Source organism: Giraffa tippelskirchi, chromosome X (assembly GCF_054371585.1).
Source record: "Giraffa tippelskirchi isolate mGirTip1 chromosome X, T2T-mGirTip1v1.2.pri, whole genome shotgun sequence".
Lineage (NCBI taxonomy): Eukaryota > Metazoa > Chordata > Mammalia > Artiodactyla > Giraffidae > Giraffa > Giraffa tippelskirchi.
Genome location: NC_137289.1, coordinates 95,871,923 through 95,889,125, shown reverse-complemented (window position 1 = coordinate 95,889,125; position 17,203 = coordinate 95,871,923). Strand labels below are relative to the sequence as shown.

General features: G+C 52.9%; 1 protein-coding gene across 2 annotated transcripts; it reads right to left on the bottom strand.

The window, feature by feature from the left end:
- Positions 1–609: 609 nt before the first annotated feature.
- On the bottom strand, positions 610–13,729 carry SUV39H1 (SUV39H1 histone lysine methyltransferase). Of its 2 annotated transcripts, none has more exons than XR_014075657.1 (6): positions 13,687–13,729; positions 11,442–11,587; positions 9,188–9,850; positions 3,107–3,253; positions 2,453–3,020; positions 610–2,159 (listed from the first exon to the last, which is right to left on the bottom strand). XR_014075657.1 is itself a non-coding variant. In XM_081564747.1 (6 exons), the coding sequence occupies exons 1-6, from the start codon at positions 13,703–13,705 to the stop codon at positions 2,026–2,028; spliced, it is 1,239 nt and encodes a 412-aa protein (XP_081420873.1). In that variant the 5' UTR covers positions 13,706–13,729; the 3' UTR covers positions 610–2,025. The 2 variants fall into 2 exon arrangements, 1 of the variants encoding a protein (XP_081420873.1); XM_081564747.1 differs by having other exon boundaries at positions 2,891–3,020.
- Between the last annotated feature and the right edge of the window lie 3,474 nt (positions 13,730–17,203).

Below are 17,203 nucleotides of genomic sequence, written 5' to 3'. Positions count from 1 at the left end.
GTCTGTGAGCTATTTGGAGGCCTGTGCTTAGATGCCGAGATCCCTGAGCTGTTTAGGATCCTGTTGCCTGTGTGCAAGCTCTCTGAAACATTTGGGTACCTGTGTCACAGCATGTGTGGTCTCTCAGCAGAACCAAAGGGCATGGGTTCACATTCAGGTTGAAGGATGATGAAGACAAGTATGTATACTTAAAACACCATCTCTTTCTTCTGTTTTATACCCTGGCACATATAGGTGCTCAATAAATATTTGCAGAAAAGCTTCCCCCAGCACACAGACTTTTCTCTTTGAATGTAGTAGGCAGGCTTTGGGCTCAAAAGTTTGAAAAGCATGAAGGATCCAGCTAGAATTGTGTCATACGTATGGCCAGTGATAATGGTTTGTCCATTTCAACAGCAATGGATTTAGTTTGCTTGTTCAGTGTATAACATTTAAGTATAAAGCAAGCTTATTTTAGGTCAGCATGTATGTAGACGATGGTGCAAGTGGTGCACTGCAGGGAATGTTAAATGGCTGAGGTTGGAGGACTGCATTCCTGGGCACCCCTGCTCCCAGCCTCTCATCTCCCCAACCCCCACCTACACAAGGTCTTCAATCCCCACACCTTGGTTTTTTCAGTCAATAACCTGTTTTATTGATGCCCATTCCCAGACTGGGAGGGCCAAGGGGATATACAAGAGGAGAATCAGATTCAGTCCAAGCCTGAAGGTCAGTCTGGGGGTGGGGAGCACAGACACACAGACGGACACAAAAACAGACACACAGATCTGGCATCTGCTGGCAGGGCACACAGTCTCACGTGGGGACACTGTGCACAGGTAGTCAGGGAAGGAAGGCTTCCTAGAGAAGACCTCACAGGGGAAGCAAGAGATGAGGCAGCCATCAGCGCCTTCGCATTTTATACATTTGTGGGCAGGGAACTGAGACCAGAGGACCCAAGGTGAGTGCAAAGGGCTGGAGGGCTAGGAAGCGGCAGGGGCTTCCCCTCACCTCACCACACCCTGGTGGGTAAGCCAGCCCCACCCCATTCTTGGTCTGTGCTTTGCCTTCTGCCACACGGGCCCTTTCCTGGGATCCACCTCCATAGTTTTCAAGGCTTCCCTGAGACGATCCACGTGGACCAGGTGCTCAGCCCAGTGCCTGGCACCTCCTCAGCACCCCATCCATGCATGTTTTGTCTAAGTGCTGTCTACAGCCTAGCTAGGTCTCGGGTCCAGCTCTGGGTGCTATCAGCAGTCCTCATACCCCGGGTTAAGGGCTCCCAACACCCTTTGAGCTCAAGAGCCCTGGGCACCTTCTAGCAGTTGCAAAGGCAGAGCTGAGTCCCAGCCCACCTTAAGGGCAGGCAAAGTCTGGACTGCCTCTCACTGGCCAACGGGCCATGGGCATCCACTCTCCTCTAGTGGCATGTGGGTGTCTGCCTCTCAGAGGCACAGCTCTGAAAAGGAGACCCTACAGCTGTCAGGCCAACACCAGCCAGCATGCAAGCATGAGCAGGACCCAGCCTCAGCCTGCAGCCCTTGAAGACCCCCCCTCTTTCACTAGCACATTTCTGTGGTAGGGGAGGCCAAATGGGCTGGGAATCCTGGGCTCTGGGGTCAGCCTGTCCTGGGGCTGCTTCCTCACACCCTTGGGGCAGTAGGGAGAGGGCCTGCAGCAGACCCTTCAAGCTCTGGCCAGAAGCAGGTGCAAAAACAAATGTTTCTACTTTGGGTATGGGCTGGGGCTCAGCCCTTGGACCGCCTTGCTAGGCCATGAATCCCAACTGCAGAAAGTCCTGGTGTTGAAAAATCACTTCTGAAGGTGGGCAGGGGTTTGTAAGTGCAACCCATGGATGGGGCTGGGACAGGGAGAGGGGACTCCTGGAGTCCGTCCTCCCTATGGTCCTGCAGCCCTGAGCAGAGGGCAGGCGGAGGCAGGCAGGAGGCCCTGGCAGTTGTTCTTCAACAGGAGGGCAGCAGTGGGTGGGTGGGGTGGGCAGCTTTTTAGGCTCCCGTGGTCAGTCTGGCCTCAGACTTCATGGGGCTAGAAGAGGTATTTGCGGCAGGATTCAGTCCCACACTTGCATTCGATGCGGACCCGCTTCTTGGGAGAGCCGGGGAGCCCAGCCAGACCAAAGTTGGAGTCCATGCGTGTGCTCTCCATGTCCACGGGGTCCACTGTGGAGTTACAGCCGGAGGAGGGTACTTGTTAGACAGGCCAAGATGGAGGGGTCCCGCTGCCCTTTTTACCACAGGACCCAGGCATCTGAGGGGCGGGGAGCAGGTCTGAGATGTGGGTCAGGTAGTGGGTCATGGGGTTGGTGGTTTCGGGCAGGGGCCAGGGCTTCCACTAGAGGGGTATTCAGGTGTTAGGAAGATGGCCAGGGAGTGAGGGTTCTTGGGGGAGGCAGGGAGCTGTCAGGGGTGACCGAAAGGGTTGTGTCAGACAGGGGTCAGGAATGGAGGGTCACCTGGGCATCCAGAGGGGCATCTGAACTCTCCTGCCAAAGATTCCCCTCGAGTGTCTCAGAGGTGGCTAGTTTGTCAAGAAAGGGACTGGCTGGAGGCCACAAGGGTGTCCAGAGGCTTGGAATGAGGAAGGTCAAAGGGGGTTAGGAGCAGTGAAGGTTGGGGGACTGGGGAAATTCAGACAAGATTGCAATCAGGAGGAGTGTCTCAACTCTTGAGCCAAACATCCTCCCCCCAGGAGCCTCAGGAATAGTTGGTATGATGGTCTCAGGCTTGGGGTCCAGTGGTTAGGAATGAAGGGATCCCCAAAGGGTAGGCATGAATCCAGGAGTCCAGATAGGAGATTGGGAGTGAGGGAGAGCATCTTAAAGCTCCTTGGGGAGGGGTCCCCATGTCCCATGTCATTGTGTGTCCCTGCCCCAGTCCCCTGCCACCCCCACCTTGCATGTTGTAATCAAAGGTGAGCTCCTCGCCTGCCCGGATGGTTCTGGTGGCAAAGAAAGCAATGCGGGGCAGCCGCTCATCAAGGTTGTCTATGAAGACGTTGTACACCTGGAGGTTGGGGTCACACTGGGCAAAAAAAAAAAAAAGGCAGGAGGGTGAGGAGGGGCCCCAGCCTGCTCCTCCCAACCCCCTGCCCACCTGCGGGTACCCACACTGTGGTTGACAAAGTGGGAGATGTTGCCGTAATAGGCGGCATCCACAGTGTACACATCCTCCACGTAGTCCAGGTCGAAGAGGTAGGTGGCACCCTGGCGGTCATAGATCTGGCCCCGCCGCTCTGCCTCCTCTGAGGTAATGATCTGGGGAGAAGGCCACAGGGGAGAGGAGGTTGGCCCAGAAGGTTCAGGAAAGCCAGTACAGCTCCCGACCCCCAACCTGGCCCCCTGGAGGAAAACAAGGGAGCAAAGAGGCACCCCTGTGGCTGGCTCAGCAGCGACACACAAGGGCTGGCAGCCCTTCTCAGGCCTCTGGATGGCATGGTGAGTCTCTCAATGGTAGGCAGAGGCTGGCAACAAGGTCCAGGAGTGAGAGAGAAACCCCTTTAGTGAGAGACCCACATCAAAGGTGAGGAAGAAGACCTAGGGCTGAACAGAGAGGGGCGTGGAGAGTGGGAGTGAGAGGCTGATCCAGGGCAAGAGAGCCTGAGGCACTGAAGGACCCAGCACAAGAGAATCAAGCCAGTGCAGGTCGCTGTGTGTGCACTGTGTACTCAGTCGTGTCCAACTCTTTGCAACCCCATGAACTGTAGCCTGCCAGACTCCTCTGTCCGTGGGATTCTCCAGGCAAGAATATTGGAGTGGGCTGCCATTCCCTTCTCCAGGGGATCCTCCCGACCCAGGGATCGAACCCAGGTCTCTTATGATTCCTGCACTGGCAGGTGAATTCTTTACCACTGTTCCACCTGGGAAGCCTATTCAGGGCAGTGCAGACAGCAGAAAGCACATAGTGAGCAAGAGAGGCCTGGGGAAAGGGATACTGAATGAATGAGAAAGAGACTCCAATACCAGAGCCAGAGGCAGAGTTAGACACACGGAATCTTAATGCAAAGGTCCCAGGTCCAGAGAAAAGGCCAAGACCCCAGAGAGTCTGATAGCACAAAAAAGAGGTGGAGGCCAAAAACTCAGAGAGAGAAGGAAGAGGAAAGTAAGGAGACCAGAGCACAGATGAGACCACCTCGCTCAGGCCTAACACCGTGCACTGCCAACAACTGGTATTTAAGACAGCAGAAGGCATTTCCTCCTCCCGAGCTGGGTCCCCGCCCATCCTAGTAACCAGACCACTATCCTAGCCCAGCCCGTCCTTGCCTGGTGGTGCTGGTGATGGAATTCCCACCCCAACCCCCACCACACACCACCCCTCCTCTCTATCCTTTGTGTCCCCTCTTCCTGGTCAACCACAGCCTTCTGGTAATCCCCAACCATGCTGCCTCTGGGTGTGGTCCCAACAGTAGCCAAGACTTCCCCTTCCTCAGCCTGGGTGCCCCTAGACCAGGGCTGACCTCATTCTCCACTCCTGGGTTCTTGCCGCCTATCAGCCACAGGTGCCAGCGCAGTACGCCGCTGACACGCGGTAGACACGTGTCATGTGTATTCCGCTCTCTAGCTCGGAGCCCCGACCTCCATCCAGCAGTGGTCCTAAAGGCAGCTCAGGTACTCTTTTCTAGCCACATCCCATCTTCCTTCCCTCTCCCTCTGTCAGAGACCACCGCCCACCACTACCCTCCTGCCACACTGGACATAAGCCTGAGACCCACCCCAGCCTCCTTTCTTGCTCATTCTCATGTCAGCCCATGACCAGCCTCTGTTTTCTCTAGCCTCCTCCCTGCCTCCTCCATCATCACCTCCAGCCTCTGCTCCATGCTGATCAACAGTCCCCTTAGAAGACGCAGGCTTATCCCTTGGGCCACGCTGCTCACTGCCCCATACTCCAGCTCCATTCCTTGAGGAACCTGGCTCCCCCATCCCAATGTTTGTTTGTTCACTCATTCATTCAGTGGATTTTCATGGGGCCTACCCTGTGCCTGGTCCCACTACTCAGGGGTCACAGTTGGGTGGGGGAGACACAGGACCTGGCTGGTCCTGGCCCTCGGGGGTCACTGGTGGGCGAGTACAGGGAACAGGCTCAGTCTGGCCTTCATGGATCACAGTCCGGTCAGTGCTTAGAGCTTGAGGGGCAGTGGAAAAGAGAGATACCATCTAAAGGGAACTTCAGATCACAAAAGGGCTTTGACCATATTGAAGAGTGAGGACTCTCTCCCGTGGGACAAAATAGTCACAGAAGCGTTTTGAGTAGTACATCAAGGTCAGTCTCCCTCCACCTCCCAAAGAACACACTGTTCCTTCTGATGTCACTCCCACAGATGCCACTTATCTGTGCAGCCTTCCTGAAGCTCCCACTCCCCACCCACTGCTGCCTCTAGAAGCCTGGGATCAAAGGGCAGCCTCTCCTGGGCTCATGAGCAGACCAGGTGGTGCCTGGGCTGGTTTTTCCCTTTGGGTCCCTCCCCAACCAGAGGGAATGCCCACCTCCTCCCCAGTTTCTATTTTCCTGTCCGTTCTTCCCCTACCTGCTCCCCCAGGCTCCCCATGAGTAAGTCACACTGCAGACCCTGCAGGGCACAAATGGTTCCTTCTGGCTTCTTTTCAGCCCCACTCTGTAAGCGTTGGTCCACCCTGAAAACTTGAGAATGAAACAGTCCATGTCCCTGCTCCCTACCAGAGTGACTGGAGAAGATAGATGGGCTAAAAGCTGGCAGCTGGGAAAGGGTTTTGATGGGAACAGGAACCAGAAGACTCAGGAGCCAGTTGCTGCTCTGCCCCCTCCCGGATATGGGATCCTGAATGTTCTCTCCCTGTGCCTGTTTTCTCAGCCAAATAAAACAAACAAACAAACCCAAACCACAACACTCCACCAGGTCTGGCAGGACACTAGTTTTAGACATTTGGGCCCACTTTACTAGCATGGTGACTCTGAGCACGTTACCTCTCTGTGCCTCAGTTTTCTCATCTGTAGAATGGAGATGACAATAATCCCAACTTGACAGGGGCTGTTGTAAGAATCCAACAAGTTCAGATATGTGAAAGGGGTTTCTGTTTGTTTTCGTGTTAGAAGTGGCTGAGTACTGTAGCTTGTCAAAATCTAACAGGCTCCCTTCTTTTGTGTGCCCTTTCCCAAGAAAAGAAAAACTTCTGCTAATTAAATGATGATACGGCACCATTTAATTAAACTAATTAAAGTGAGGTTCACCTTCATTTCAGAGTTGAAAAAAACATGAAGAAAGTGCATGTTTCAGAATGGATAAACTAGGCTATTTTCTCTGCTGGGTTAGGGTGGTGATGTTCTGACGAACGTGGAAGCACAGCTGGTGTGGGGACTGACAGAGCAGAGGTGGAGAGTGAACTGGGTTCCAGAGTGGAAGGGGTCAGGGGTATGCCCCCAATTATGTAACACCCAGTAGGGCAGCACCACATAATCAAGTAAGTTAATATTTCTGCAAAATGACGAATATGCACACCAGGTAGGGTAAAGACTACAAATAGGCATATATCCAGTCTTGGCTTTTGTAGCCAGGTAGGCTACAGAAATTTTTGGCTTTCTGGGCATTTTGGATGTTCTGAGTTTTGGACTGTAATGGCTAACGTTGTTTGAAGACTTACTGTGTACTGAACACCAAATGCTTCACACATCATAACTCACTTTAGTTCTTGGAACAAGTCTATGAGGTGGGTGCTATTATCATTCCCATTACACAGATTAGGAGACTAGGACACAAACAGGTTAAGTGACTGCTGATGAGTGGTGGAGCTGGGATTCAGCCTCAGGCACCCAGACTCCATCCTCCTGAGCCCTCTGCCGTGCTGCCTCGTCAGAGCGGGATGCAGGGGGATGGTTTTGGACCTGGCAGTGTTTGGGGGCCTGTGCTGCCATCAGGAGGCCCCATAGGTCTAAGGAGGTCAGAGGCGGGCCTGGAAGTCACTGAATGTGGCAGGACGGAAGCCAAGAAATACCTTGAAGAGAATGTGGGAAGAGTGAGGATAGGGAATGAGAGGGTACCCAATAACTGCCATGTTTATAGCATGGAGGAGTAAGGACGCTAAGGAAGAATGGTGGGAAAAGAGTCGGGCTCGTTGGACCTTGGGGTGCCAATGAGCTGAAGACTCTTCCTCCTCCTCACCTTTTAGCATCTTCCTGTGCTGCTGACACCTCCTCCAGAGACAGCCAGTGCAGTGAAGCTAGGTACACCCCTGCTCTGGACTTCCTTAGGACTGCTGACTCCTGTGGGTGTGGACACCTCCTCCCCTGCATGGCTACGACCCCTCTGGGCTGTGACATCTTTTCCACACTGTTGCTCTCCCTCTAAGACCTGAACATCTCCACTGGAGTGTCAGGGCCCTGAGGGTGTGGACACTTCCTCCAGGCTGTCAGAGCCTCTTTGGCATACACCTGAGCTTCTTGACTGTCACTATCCTGGTGGGGTGAGGAAACTTCACTTTCTTGACTGTCAGGGCAGCATGAGCGTGAACACTTCCTAACTAGGACTGCCAGGGTCCTCTGGAGAGCTTGCCCTCTTCCTTGGGTCACACTGGGACGTAGACACCTCTTCCTTCAGACTATCAGGAGCCCTCTGAGCTGTGGCCACCTCCTCCTTCCTCTAGACTGTCAAGTCCTTCGACACGTGGACATTTACTCCACCCAACCCCCAGGATTGTCTAGGGTGTGGATATCTCCTCGTTCAGACTGTCAGGGTCCTCTGCAGTGTGGACTGCTCAGTCTCTAGACAGTTTCTGTTCCCCCCACCCCCTGGGGCTATGACCCTCTGTATAGTTCCCCAGGGCTTCCCAGGTGGTGCTAGTGGTAAAAAACAAAACAAAACAAAACAAAACCCACCTGCCAATGCAGGAGATATTAAGAGACACGGCTTTGATCCCTGGGTAAGGAAGATTCCCTGGAGGAGGGCATGGCAACCCACTCCAGTATTCTTGCCTGGAGAATCCCACGGACAGAGGAGCCTGGCAGGCTACAGTCCATAGGGTCGCAAAGAGTCAGACATGACTGAAGCGATTAAGCACGCACACATAGTTCCTCAGAACAAGAGCCTCTCCTCTTCATCACTGTTATCACTATAGCCAATGCTGTCACCTCCTAGCTGTATCACACCCCTAAGAGACCCACAGAAATACAGAGGTGTTTGGGGCTGTCCCTGTGACAAGGTACACTCATGGATTTAAATGGTCATGGTCCAGGGATGTTAAATGTTCCCCAATGCGTGAGACGGTCCTATGTAATAAACAACTGTCTCACCCCAAATGCCCACCGTGACCCACTTCAGAACTTGCTGTTGCAGACACCTGCTAGTTATTCACCCAACCCCCTTTTGTTTTCCACTTGGGGACATGGCTGAATCATGCTTCACAGCTGCCTTTGCAGTGAAGTAAGGCCGGTGACTCGGTTCCAGCCAATAGGTGTGGGCAGACATGATATGCACCGCATCCTGGCCTGGCCCATTAGAGACCTCCCCTTCTGCCCCCCTCAGCCCACCCGCAGAGGCAGATCTAAGCCACGGTAAAGGCACAAGAGGGAAAGAACCTAGGCGGCCACGCCATTTGGGTGGAAGGATACCAAATGCCCACGTAGACAGTTACAGGAGCAAATGGATTTAGAACATGTGAAGCCCCTAAGATGTTGTCTGGCACACAGACAGCCTGCCCAACACAGCATCAGCTTTGCCCCAGTGTCCTGCAGTGGCTAGAGGAGGAGGTAGCCAACCCCGTGCCCCCCCACCCCCGCTTCCCGCCCAAGGCAGACTGTGTTCCTTTTGTGCAGATTAGTAAAAAAAAAAAAAAAAAAGTGCTCCTGGGCAGACACTGCCTGGTGATAAGCTGGACCCTCATGAAATGAGAAGAGGAAGTGCCTTTTCAGATGATGCAATCCTGTGCAGACCATGTGGCCTGTTAATAAGGAATGCTGCCTGGATTTCAGTTCCTGCTTACCTCTTTGCTAGGTACCCTTATGAAGTCAACTCAATTTGAAGATATTTCAATATGCCTTTAACCACCAGCGTGGAATATGTGCCCCTACCAGGATGTCCCTCTCACACTCAGGTTACCCCCTCAACACCTTTCCCTCAGGGAAAGCAGGGGAGCTTCGGGCGTACAGCGAAGAGAGGCAGGCGCTCAGGGTGGGAACACACAGTGGGGAGAGCCATACACACCCGCCCAGCCCTGTCTCCCTACCTCGCCCACGTACTCCATGACGAAACTGTTCTTGCGGATCTTCTCCAGCGTGCGGACACCCCAGCCGCGTCCATCATCTGTGCGGAAGATGCAGAGGTCGTAGCGGATGCCCTTCTGTACCACGCGGTTGGGGCAGTCATAGCCACAGCGGCAGCGGGAGTTGCACTCGTAGATGGGCAGCCCGGCTCGCAGGCGCACCTGGCCCTGGTCATTGTAGGCAAACTTGTGCAGTGACGCCCCAGGGCAGCAGCCTCCGGCCGGTGCCCACAGACAGTCCTGGCACTCGCAGCCCACAGCCACCTGGTTGAGGGTGATGCCCTCACCAACACGGTACTCGTTGATGTACACGAAGGCCCGTGGGGGTCCATCCAGGTCCACTTCGTTTTCCACGGTGATGCGTCCCAGGTGGCTGCGCTTGGCATTGAGCTCCTGCTCCCAGCGCCGGAGTGCCCGCCTCTGCTTGGCCTTCTGCACCAGGTAGTTGGCCAAGCTTGGGTCCAGGTGCCGGGGTGGCTTCGACCGGTGGTGCCGCCGAAGCAGCTCCCTTTCCAAGTCCTTGTGGAACTGCTTGAGAATGCGCACACACTTGAGATTCTGCCGTGGTTCCCAGGTGCTCTCGGAGTCCGGGTACCCACGCCATTTTACCAGGTAATACTCCTGTTCCTGGGGGGATGGGGGGTGGGGAAGGGGTGGGGGCACTGTAAGTGACAGACGAGACCCTTGGGCCAGCTTTTATGGCACTTCCATCCCAACGCCAATACTCCTGTTCCTGGGGGGATGGGGAAGGGGTGGGGGCACTGTAAGTGACAGACGAGACCCTTGGGCCAGCTTTTATGGCACTTCCATCCCAATGCCAATACTCCTGTTCCTGGGGGGGTGGGGAAGGGGTGGGGGCACTGTAAGTGACAGACGAGACCCTTGGGCCAGCTCTTATGGCACTTCCATCCCAACGCCTGTGGGCAACACCCAAACCACTCCTTTCTTAGAATGACTCTTTGCAGTGATTAAAAAAACATGGGCTCTCAGAGTGAGGCTCACTAGGTTCAAATCCTTCTCTCCCCCTTACTATCTGTCTAAATCCAACTCTTAATTTTATCTCCCAAACCTATTCCCTCCTGCTAGCTGTTCAGCCTCACCTCTCAGTCATCTTTGACTTCTTTTTCTCACACTCCCCACATCCACCCTCAGGAAATCCTTCAAGCTACATCCAGAATCCTACACTTCAAATGTCTGTCACCACCCTCATTGCTTGCTTGGAGTGCAGCAGCAGCCTCCTCACTTGTCCCTATGCTTCCACCCTCACCCCTAGGTCTGTTCTCCACACAGCAGCCAGAAGGATCTTTTCTTGCTCAGAGGCACTATAGGATAGAGTTTAACTACACAGATTCTACAACTAGACACGATGGGTACACATCCTGAATCTGCTGCTCCCTAGTAGCGCAAACTTAAACTCAGGCAGTTATTCAACCTCACTGGGCCTCAGTTTCCTCATCCTGTAAATAAGAAAAAAAAAAGCAGACATTTTTCTAGCATTCATTATGTAGGAGGTACTGTTCTAAGCAACTTATATGTATTATTAGCTAATTTAACCCTCACAACTCTATATAAGGTAGATACTGCTAATTATCCCCATTTTATAGATGAGGAAAATGAAGTACAGAGAACTGGGGTAAGTTTTCCAGGGTTACACCGCCTGGATGTGAACTGAAGCATGCTGGCTCCAGGCCTTTCTTTTAACCGTCCTGCCATTATCGCCTCTGGCAACAGTAACAGTTGCCATTTTACAATGTTGCTGGTGGGGTTAAATAAGTTTCTAAAAGAAAGTGCAGGGCACACAAAGTGCTCAAAACCATTCAGTTCAGTTCAGTTCAGTCGCTCAGTTGTGTCTAACTCGTTGTGACCCCATGGACTGCAGCATGCCAGGCTTCCCTGTCCATCATCATCAAAACCATTAGCTATCATAATCTCCACTCCTGGGATCAGCATCTCAATCTTTGCAATTGGTTTGTATTCAGAGGGAGGTGGGAGGAGAGATTTATTTAGGGATTCTTTCTGGCTCCTGCCCCTCTCAGAAAGCCACTTGGTTTTCCCACATGTAAAATGGAGATGATAAGAGGGCCTACTAATCCTACGTTTTTAAGATCAGAGGAGAAAACTGCTTTTGGAAACAGATGTGGGTAATGGGGGAGGAGGGGGGCAGAAAGCCAGCTTCCTTGAGTCACCTCTGCCCTGGCCACAGTCACCCCAGACTCACGCGGATCTTTTTGTAATCGCACAGGTACTCGACTTCAAAGTCATAGAGGTTCCTCTTGGAGATGCCAAGGGCAGGGCAGGAGAGCTTGGCCAGGCGGCACAGGTCCTGTAGCTGATTCCAAGAAGATTTGCAACACACACTGCAGCCTAGAACAAAGAGGGTCAGAAAGAACTATTGCTGGGCATCCTGGTGAGGCCAGGGGTCAAAGAGGACCCCAAATCATCCCTGGGACTTCCAAAGGACTACCTTATAGTCAATGAAATTTAATCCACAGGCCTTCCCAATGCTAAGACCCTTCTACAACAAAGATGTGCCACTCCCATCTTCCCCAGTACCTACTATCCAAGGCTTACCCTGGAGCAGCAGACTTCCAAGTGGTTTCTGCGGCACGGATCATCCTAAAGCAATCTATCCCCCACCCCTCCTCTGGAGCTTCCAGCTCCCTCTGTATCATTCTTAAACTGCCTGCAAACCTCCTTGGAGTTCAGGACCTAACTGTCCTTCTCCCCACTTTGCAAAAGAAAGAGAAAAAACCCTCATCTCAGTAGGGTGCACTGTCCCAAGGTGGGTGGGTAGGGATGGGATTCAAGCCTCCAGGGCACCAGACAAAGGCATTAACTGGAAAGACTGGTCCACAGTCTCATCTGTAACTCCCAGTGCCAGATGTTTTAGAATCCAAATTCTTTTGGGGGGATTTTACAAGTGTATTTCTAGGTATATCCCCTACATTCCCTAACACAGCCCTAGTGTGGTCAAGGGCATCAAGTCATAATCAAACACATTAATAGTTCTGCAGAAAAAGTGAATTTTCACACTGAATAAGAGAAAGATACAAGATAGTGGCAGTGATAGCCTAATTTTGCCACCAAATGACACCAAATTTAAGCTTTCAGGGCTTTTTGGATTTTAGAATTAAGAATAAGAGATTGTGGAGTGGTATTAGATTATAGGAAGCTTCCCCAAATGATTCGTGTGGGTGCCTTAAATCCATAAGGTATATTATTTCAGGCTGCATTTCGATTTTCTGTCTCATCCATATTTCTGTGAAGGGTAAAGCTCGCCCAAAGGAGTGTGCTCTGAATTCAAGGACAGAACAAATAGGTTAGTGACAGCAAGTATTTTAAATATACTTGGAATGTTTGGGGTGGGGGGCTACCAAAATTTTTCAGGACAGATTTTTTAATTTAAAAGGCTTCTTTTGGTTCAAGGCATATTCTTAATTACTGTGCTTTAGAAGCCATTTTATCAAATCATTTCACAAAACCCTTATTCCAAATGTAATCAGTCAGTCCTCATCCTGTTTCATCTTTTAAAAATGTTTAATATTTTCTACCTTCCATTACAAAAACCAAAACTCATGGTGAAATACTCTAGATGTCAACCTACAAATGTACAAGAGCTTTGCAAAATTATTACGTGTGCATTTCCACCCCTCCTGTTAGGCAGGCCTAGTGGAGGAGACTCGGCATGTACCCGCGCCTTCCTTTCCCTATGATGCCTCTCCCTTGCAAACTTGGATTTGAAGCCCCAACTAATGTGATCCCAACTCACATATGCTGCTGTCTCCGCACTGACCACAGGTGGACTCTCTTACCCTCAGAGCTCCCCCTCACACCTGTGGAACCCATCCTCCCCGCAGCTTCCCTCATCCATAGGGGCCCACCTTCCCCAACACACTGAGTCACCCCTCTTTGCCTGCGCATGAGGGAGCCCAGCTCTCCCATTAGGGAAGCCCTCTTCCCCTCTCTTCCTGGGGGAGTTCTCTCTGCCGCAAATCCTTTCCCCGTCACGCTGCGAGCAGATATCCTCCCCCTGAAGAATACCCTGTCCCCCAACTCTGAAAAGGAGGTCCGTCCCCTTCCCTCCCCTCCCCTTCCGGCGTCTCGCGTGGACACCAGGAGGGTAACGGTCACCAGCGGCCAATTTTCCCGCGCGCGGGCGCGGCCTCCCCCAGCAAGCCCCCGCGCGTGCGCGCGCCGTCCGGTCGCAATCTGCGGCGCGCGCCCCCCTCTCGCGTCCCCACTTAGCCCCGCGCCCGCCGCGTTCCAAGGCACGCGCCCCCTCCCCTCAGCCCCGCCCAGCCCCGCGCGCCAGGCCCGCGCGCCTCGAGCCCCAGCCTTTTGGCGCCGACCTTCCGGCTCCCGGCCCGGTGGCCTCGGACGCCGGGGGCCCCGAGTCCGCGACGCCACCCCTCCAGCCCACCCAGCCTGCCAGCGGGCCCGCGTCGCTGCCACCACTGCTTCACCTTTTAAATTTTCCGCCATCTTTCCCCACGGCTAACGACATTCGGGCCTAACCGGCCTCGCGAGAAGAGAGCTCGCGCGGGCGTGGCCGAGAACACGCAGCCTATTGGCCGCGCCGCGCAGCGAGCAGCGCCTGCGCGGACCAACCGGCGAGCCGTGACCGGACCCCTCCCCGCCACCAGGCTCGGTCCCGAAGGCGGGTGCTCGCTAGTGTTTTGCGAGAGTGCGTCTGGGGGGCGGCGGCGGCAGCGGCAGCGGCAGCGGCAGCAACGGCGGCTGAGGTTGCTGGAGGCCCTGCCCGTACGCCGGTCTGTCTGTCACGCTGTCAGCCAATCACGTTGTCAGCCAGCTGCAAGAGGGGATTCTCCCTCCTGTCAGACCCCCCAATTACCGCCGTCAGTCAGTCCGTCACCATATTTTAACCCCAAGCAGGCCGTGACTCCCCAGGTGGACTACCGCCGCATATGGCTGCTCACCCGACTGAAATCCATCACCACGACCACTGTCTCATCAGACCGCCGCCCGCCATTCACACTGTCAGTCTGTCAGTAGCAGCATTCATTCGAGCTTTCGGGCCAGCTGCGAGGCCCCCGAGGCAGACAAACGGCGTTGACAACAGCTATGCTGCTGTCAGCCAGCCTGTCATTCCCTTAGACTGTCTCTTCATCACACCATCAGTCTGTCCAGTAGCCAGGCTCTCCCATCTACCTTGGCCCTGGGAGCATCTCCGAATCCCCTGGGAGAAATCATCTCACCACCGCCCAGGAAGCCAGCTGGGCCCTCCGGCTGGCTGTGATTATGTCAGGACAGGCTGTCATTGTCAACATCGAATGTAGCCCTGTCCTGTGGGCTACACTCTCCACTGTCAGCTGGTCACTCCGTAATTCTCTCAGGTTCCTCCCTATTCATGCCATGATCAGGCAGTTTATTCCCCCAGAGCACATACTCACAGCAGCTAAAGCCACCAGGCCACCTGTCAGTGGCCAGCAATCTGTCATTTCTCAGGCGAGGCATACCCTCCATTGGTCGGTCAGTCAGCATTCTCTGACCCCCGGGGCCCTTTAGGATGGATGTGATTCTGTGGACAGCCATGGTTTCAGGCAGCTACACTGATTTTTCAGTGGGCAGGCTGGCCTGTGAATCATTCAGTCTGCTCCTCATATCAGTCAACCAGGTAGCCATTCTCAACATCTGACTGATCACATGGTCTGTCAAGCATGCTGTGATTTGTTCACAGTAGACAGTCACTAGATATAGTTGCCTATCAGGCAGCGACAGATCTGTCCATCAGTCAACCTGAAATTCCCTCAGGGTAGATCTCCTTTAGGGGCTTCCCAGGTGGCTCAGTAGTAAAGAATTTGCCTGCCAAGGCAGGAGATACAGGTTTGATCCCTGGCTTGGGAAGATCCCCTGGAGTAGGAAATGACAACCAACTCTAGTATTCTTGCCTGGAAAATTCCATGGACAGAGGAGTCTGGTGGGCTGCAGTTCATGGGGTCGCAAAGAGTAGGACATGACTGAGCGACTGAGTGGATCTGCTTTACACACCCCCAGACAGTGTAACATCCACACATGCCCTCTGGCCAGGTGTGATTCCTAGCAATAGTCAGCCATTCACAACATCCAGCTACCCAGGTAGGCAGCAACAGCATGGGTCATCAGTCAGCCAACCTGTAAGTCCCTCAGGAGGCTGCCTCTCTTTTGCACCATCAGGTCATCAGCCCCAGCCAGTCTCAAGCAGGCTGTAATTCAGTTAGATTTTAAGTAGCTCACAGTGTCAATAAACCACATCGTCATTTCCTCAAATTGCCTGTCTCCCTGTCGCTCCATGCTTTATGTAGTCAACCAAATGGTTATTCTGTGCCTGCCAGTCCAACTGTGAGCCAGCTGGAGAAATGACTGGTCAGGATGAGGTTCCATTAGCCCCTGCTTGCCATGGGTGGAACAGTTAACAGTGGAAGTCTCACCTTGAATTCTTCTTCTCTCCCTTATTCTAGAACAGTCAGATACTGTTCCTCACTTGACCCCAGTCTCCCCAGGCAGGCAGGACCCTCCCACTCCTAGGAAGGAGAGAGAAAGAGTGGAACTCAGGATGGGTAGGAGGGTTCAAAGCCCTGGAGAGAGGAGATACTAGGGTCTGGGAGGTTGGGATTACTAAACCCTGGGGGCTGAGATCTCCCACTTGGAAGTTAGATCTGAGGTTTGTGTGTTGGATAAAGGGACCTCCTAAGAGGAGGGAGAGTCAGGGGCAAGATAGGGACTATAGCTGGGGTCAAGCAACTTCCCCATAGTCAACTCTTTTACCAAAGATCTATGTTGCTCTAGCCAATGCTCCTGGGGATTCAGAGGTTGTGTGATGTAAGGTCTTTTCCAGGACAAAGCCTACCCAAGGGGTTATGGAATTCTGGGTTTGGCGGGGGTAGAAGTGATATGACAGGCCCTTCCTAGGCTCAGTGCTAGCCATAGGAACCCGACTAGGGTGGGGCGGGGAGTAGAGTAAAGGATGAAGAATAATGAAAGAATTAAAGGGAACCCAGGACTCCCTCCTTCTCCAGCTTCCATGGCTACAGGGGAATTCTTAAGGGGCAAAACCAGCTCCTACTCTTTACACCTCCACCCTCCTCTAGCCCCTTAAGCTGCCCTTGAATGGTTCAGAAATTCTTACACTGGTCTTGCAGATGGAAGAAGTCTGCCCCCTTTGAATTCCCCCTCACTTTTATTTTCCTCCCCGCTCTCTTCCTCCTCTGAAGGTAGGAAACCTGAGATCTTGTATCCACCAGGTTTCAGAAATGGGAAGGGGTAGACCCCTCTATTCTAGGCTTTGATGTACAAGAGTTTCTAATTACCCCCTTGGAAACAGCTTTGAACACCAAGGACAGTTTTGAGTTGTGCCTTTTTCCCCCCTCTGGAGAGCAAGTTGTAGAGGAGGAGGGTGACCCAGTGGGATCCCAGTTGGAAATAGGTTACATGTTGTTGCCCCCATTGTATAGATGAGGAAACTGAGGCTCAGAGGTGAGGCATCTTGCCTGGGATCTAGAGCAGATCTACGTGATTATTAAATCTTTGCCTCTTTCATTGCCATTGGCTAGGACTTAGATGGCACTGGGAACTGGGCAGAATCAAATTTTAGCATTGAGAGAGGGATTCTGCCCAGCAGGATCCTAGTGTGGGAGTTGTGTACATGGAGAGTGGGAAGTCTGATCATTGAGTGCTCTCTTGATCTAATACTGTGTTGATTGTACTTTTTTTAAAAATAAGTGTACAAATAACTCTCTCACTCATTCACCACATTCAGCCTCACACCAAGCTTTTTCCCACCTCAGGGCCTTTGCATTGGCTGTTCCCTCTGCCTGGAAGGCCCTTCCCTCTAAATATTCACACGGTCGATCCCTCTAAATATTCACACGGTTGATTCCTTTCTCTTTAGGTCCAGCATAACTGTCACCTCCTCCAAGTGGCTTTCCCTGAACTTTCCATCTTACTATCACTTCCCCTCAGCACAACATAGCTCTTACCACA

Coding starts and splice junctions, on each gene's coding strand:
- SUV39H1 (XM_081564747.1), bottom strand. Junction 9,851..11,441: donor GCGATTACAAAAAGATCCGC/GTGAGTCTGGGG, acceptor CCATCCCCCCAG/GAACAGGAGTATTACCTGGT. Junction 2,160..2,890: donor CTTTGATTACAACATGCAAG/GTGGGGGTGGCA, acceptor GTAACTCCACAG/TGGACCCCGTGGACATGGAG.